The sequence below is a fragment of the Lactuca virosa genome, chromosome 5 (assembly GCF_052849685.1).
Source record: "Lactuca virosa cultivar CGN04683 chromosome 5, Lactuca_virosa_CGN04683_v6, whole genome shotgun sequence".
NCBI lineage: Eukaryota > Viridiplantae > Streptophyta > Magnoliopsida > Asterales > Asteraceae > Lactuca > Lactuca virosa.
The window spans coordinates 425,105,473-425,109,602 of record NC_136430.1 but is presented as its reverse complement, the minus strand read 5'-3'; the positions used below and the strand labels follow the sequence as shown (position 1 = coordinate 425,109,602).

The window sequence follows — 4,130 nt, the reverse complement described above, 5'->3', positions numbered from 1 at the left end:
GAATCTATATCTGGATGTTAGCAAACGAAGTTTTCAACATATAGTTGCAACATTTTTTTTGTCGGGTACCAAACAAATTGCTCAAGAGATCACATTCTGTTGTCAGGTACCATAATGACCATCTATATAATTAACTTAAAATACTGCCATTTGCACAATGTAATAATTCATAAATATCTTTTTTTCAACTTTATCAGCATCATAACGAAGTTTTCAACATATAATTGCAACATTTTTTTAAAGACGTGTTTATCGAACATTATATTTTGTCTCTATTTTTAAAAAAATATGAAGAAAACACATGACCTCACAATAAAACATAAAAAAAATATATGATAAATAAGAACTATATAATGATCCGTTATACATGTTTATTTATTATTTCGAAAATACGTCGCAATACTCTTTAGCGGGAGAATTGAAATATTATTGGAATTTCAAATTGTACCCATCTCACGCGGATCGTGATTCAACAAATCAGAACCGTTGATTAAGCCTTCATCCAACGGTTGAAACAACGCAATCGATCCATAGTCCCCGCCACCCACCTCTACATAATCAAACCATGTCAATACTTGTTCATCACTGAAATCCGAAGCCTCATTCATTCGTTCACTCTTTCGTCGACGTTATCAGAATTCAGAAGATGGAGGGAGCCGGAAAAACTAAGAAAGGTGCCGGAGGAAGGAAGGGAGGTGGCCCAAGGAAGAAGGCGGTTACCCGCTCTGTAAAGGCCGGACTGCAGTTTCCCGTCGGTAGAATTGGGCGTTTTCTGAAGAAAGGACGTTATGCGCAGCGTGTTGGAAGCGGTGCTCCAGTTTACCTCGCCGCTGTGCTTGAATACCTTGCTGCTGAAGTAAGTTTTATACTCTCATCTCATTGCATTAAGCTCAATGTGGATCTGATCTTCATGTCTTCATCCATTCAATTCGTATAATTCAGGGATGTCATGAATCGATGTTTTCTTGCTTGATTTTGAATTAAACAAAGAAAATGGAGTTTAGATCTGATTTCTGAAGCTTTTCTTTTTTGTTTGATATTGATTCTAATTTATGGATTATTTTTCTAATATGCTTGATTTTTGTTGATTGCAGGTGCTAGAGTTAGCTGGAAATGCGGCTAGGGACAACAAGAAAACCAGAATCATCCCAAGACATCTTCTGTTGGCCATTAGAAACGATGAAGAGCTTGGAAAATTACTGGGTGGAGTTACGATTGCTCATGGTGGAGTTCTTCCAAACATCAATCCTATTTTGTTGCCGAAGAAGACTGCTGCTAAGGAGCCATCAACTCCTTCTAAAGCTGCTAAATCTCCAAAGAAAGCTAAGAAGGCTGAATAGATTAAGCTGTTTGAATTTTATCCTTTTGTGAAAAATATAGGGATGGGGAGAATTGTATTTCGATGATGTATTTTACCAGAATGCATAATGTTAAACCCTTGCTTCTTACGATCTACTGTTTAGTTTTTATGACTTCTATCTTAGAGTGAATCGATGTTTTCTTGCTTGACATCAAAGCCAGTTACCATTTGAATCAATACTTGTTAACTATGCCGCCTGTGTTAGCCTCGCTACTATTGTCACCAATGCCTCCCTCCACGTTAATCTTTTCCTACATCCGACGTCGACCCAACTAACTATGTTGTTAATCTTCTAAACTCCTATTCTGATCAACTACAGCTTGTAAACAACTCTAGATCTTGGGATGTTGTACTTTTTAGTTTAGATGTTCATACTTTAGATCTGTAAATTTTAGATATTATACCTTTTGATTTTCGTATTTTAGAATTGGAATTGTAGTATTGTTTCAGGTTTCATTTAGTATCCTAAGTCATGAATTGTGAAATCCTTTTTCTTCATTTCTTTTTTCGTATCTGGAAATGTCTGATCATGAATTGCAATATTTTGATATGGAAATGTAAGATCATGTAACTTCTGTTGTTTGCATTTTAGGTTTGACATTACTTTGAAGGTGAATCGTAATAATACTCATAACCCATCCTGTATCGATCCTAGATCTTGGACTGTGTGTTTGTTTTTGAATTTCGTATTTCAGATCTGAAAATGGAAGATCTTTTAGTTTGTTTTTTATTTATGTATTTCTAGATTTAGAAATATGAAATCATAGAGTTCTTGATTTTGTATTTTGAGATCTTGAACTTTGTAGTTTTGGATTTTCGTATTTTAGAACTTGATATGTAATGGAGAAGTATAAAAGAAAATGTTTATTTAGTTTAGTTTAGTTTAGTTTTTTTTTTTTTTTTTTTTTTTTTTTTTAATAACAAAATCTTTTAACCATAATAAGTAAATACATCTTAGTTATCTATGGTTTTATTTGTTAACTGTAAAATTTGCAAATACTTCCCATGATTTTAAATAACTCTTCTCTTACAATTTATTTTTTGTTGTGTGGTTTCAGTTTTCGAAATTTATATTAACAGTGAATAATTTATCTGTGCTTGTAAAGTTAAGGACACAGGATAAGAGAAGTATTTTTCGAGGTTTTTTTTTTATTTTTACTTTGTGTATATGATTTTTACTTTTTAGTATATACAAAATACAACTGTTTGATAGGATTTTGATAAGTAAAACAAAGTTTGTAAATTAAAATAAAAGCTAAAGTAATTCGTTAAGTATTAGATATAAACTATGTTTAGGTTTGTTATTTTCTTTATAAATTATTAAATTTCTAACTATATGTTTTTTAAACTTAAAATGAAAAAATGAACCTAATATGATATAATTAATACTTATACATAATCAAGTGGTAGATACATGTTGAAAACATTTAAGTCATATTTTGAAAAAAAAAATACATATCATAATATTTAAAATCTAAACTAAAACCAAGTTTAAGTATTACAGTACAATACTAGATTATAACCCGCGTTAAACGTGGAGGAACGCATAAAAAACATACAAATGTCTTTGGAATTTATTATTTAAATATTATTTGTTTTTTTTTAATTTTGAAGTATACTTTGTTATTTTAGGGTTATGAACAAAACCTATATAATTTCGATTGTTATTTTAGGGTTATGTCCCGAAATATATAATTTTATTGAGTTCTAAAAACTATAAAAAAATTATTAACAAAAATAGTAACATGAACAATTTCTGTTATTAATAGCAACATACTTTCAAAGTACTTTGTTATTTTTACTCATTTATGTTATCAACATGTGTATTACACAGATTTGAACCTATAAATGGATCTTAAAATTATATTATGTTCTATAAGGCATAATAATATTAAATGTCCTAACATACATAACATATATCAAATATAAAAATAAACATATATATTAATTTAAAATAATTAGTATAACAGTCTAAAAAAACTTGTATCTTATAAATTTTAATGAACGCATCTCCAATTGTGAGGTTTGTCTAATGTGATATGGTAATAAATCAAAAGTAAGCAATGTCCATTTGCTGAACATATGGAAATAACAATTTTGCCAACACCTCTAGCTAATAGAGTTATTGAAGCATCTATAACAGTCCTCATGATTATACAAAAAATGGAATTAAAGAATATTGGTAAAGATAATAATGAATTCAAGTTGGTTAACAAATATAAAGATATAATTGGAAAACATGTGTCGTGATTTTATATTAAGTAAAAATTCATATAAAAATAGATGAATTAAATCCTTTTTAATAATATTAAATTAAATGATTGTTTCTAAATTGATAAGGGTACATGATTTTGAAAAGATTTAAAGATAATATTTACTTATTAAACGATTTAATCATAAATGTCTGCATTCTATATATTGAAACATGATAAATATATACATATAATTATTTTGGAAAGTGTTTAAGATTGACGGTATAATTGGAATGATAATCTGCATAAATAAGAATATAAGATTAATGAAAGAAATTAAAATTTGTAGAGTATGTGCTCGTGTTGACAATTATACCCTTGCTCATAAGGAAATTACCTTTAAACTTAAAACAAATTGACAATAATAGATTTGGTAAATATAGTTTGTTATTTAAACTTAAAACAAATTGACAATAATAGACTTGGTCAACATAGTTTGTTATAAACAATAAAAAAAATTATTGTTATAAAATATTGTTTGTGGAATAACAAACTCAGTGGTTTAAGCCAAAGATTAA

General features: G+C 28.7%; 1 protein-coding gene across 1 annotated transcript; it reads left to right on the top strand.

Annotated features, from left to right (window-relative positions):
* Positions 1-590: 590 nt before the first annotated feature.
* On the top strand, positions 591-1,448 carry LOC145112756 (histone H2A-like). The gene is made up of 2 exons (XM_079048886.1): positions 591-856; positions 1,095-1,448. The coding sequence occupies exons 1-2, from the start codon at positions 647-649 to the stop codon at positions 1,338-1,340; spliced, it is 456 nt and encodes a 151-aa protein (XP_078905012.1). The 5' UTR covers positions 591-646; the 3' UTR covers positions 1,341-1,448.
* Positions 1,449-4,130: the final 2,682 nt, after the last annotated feature.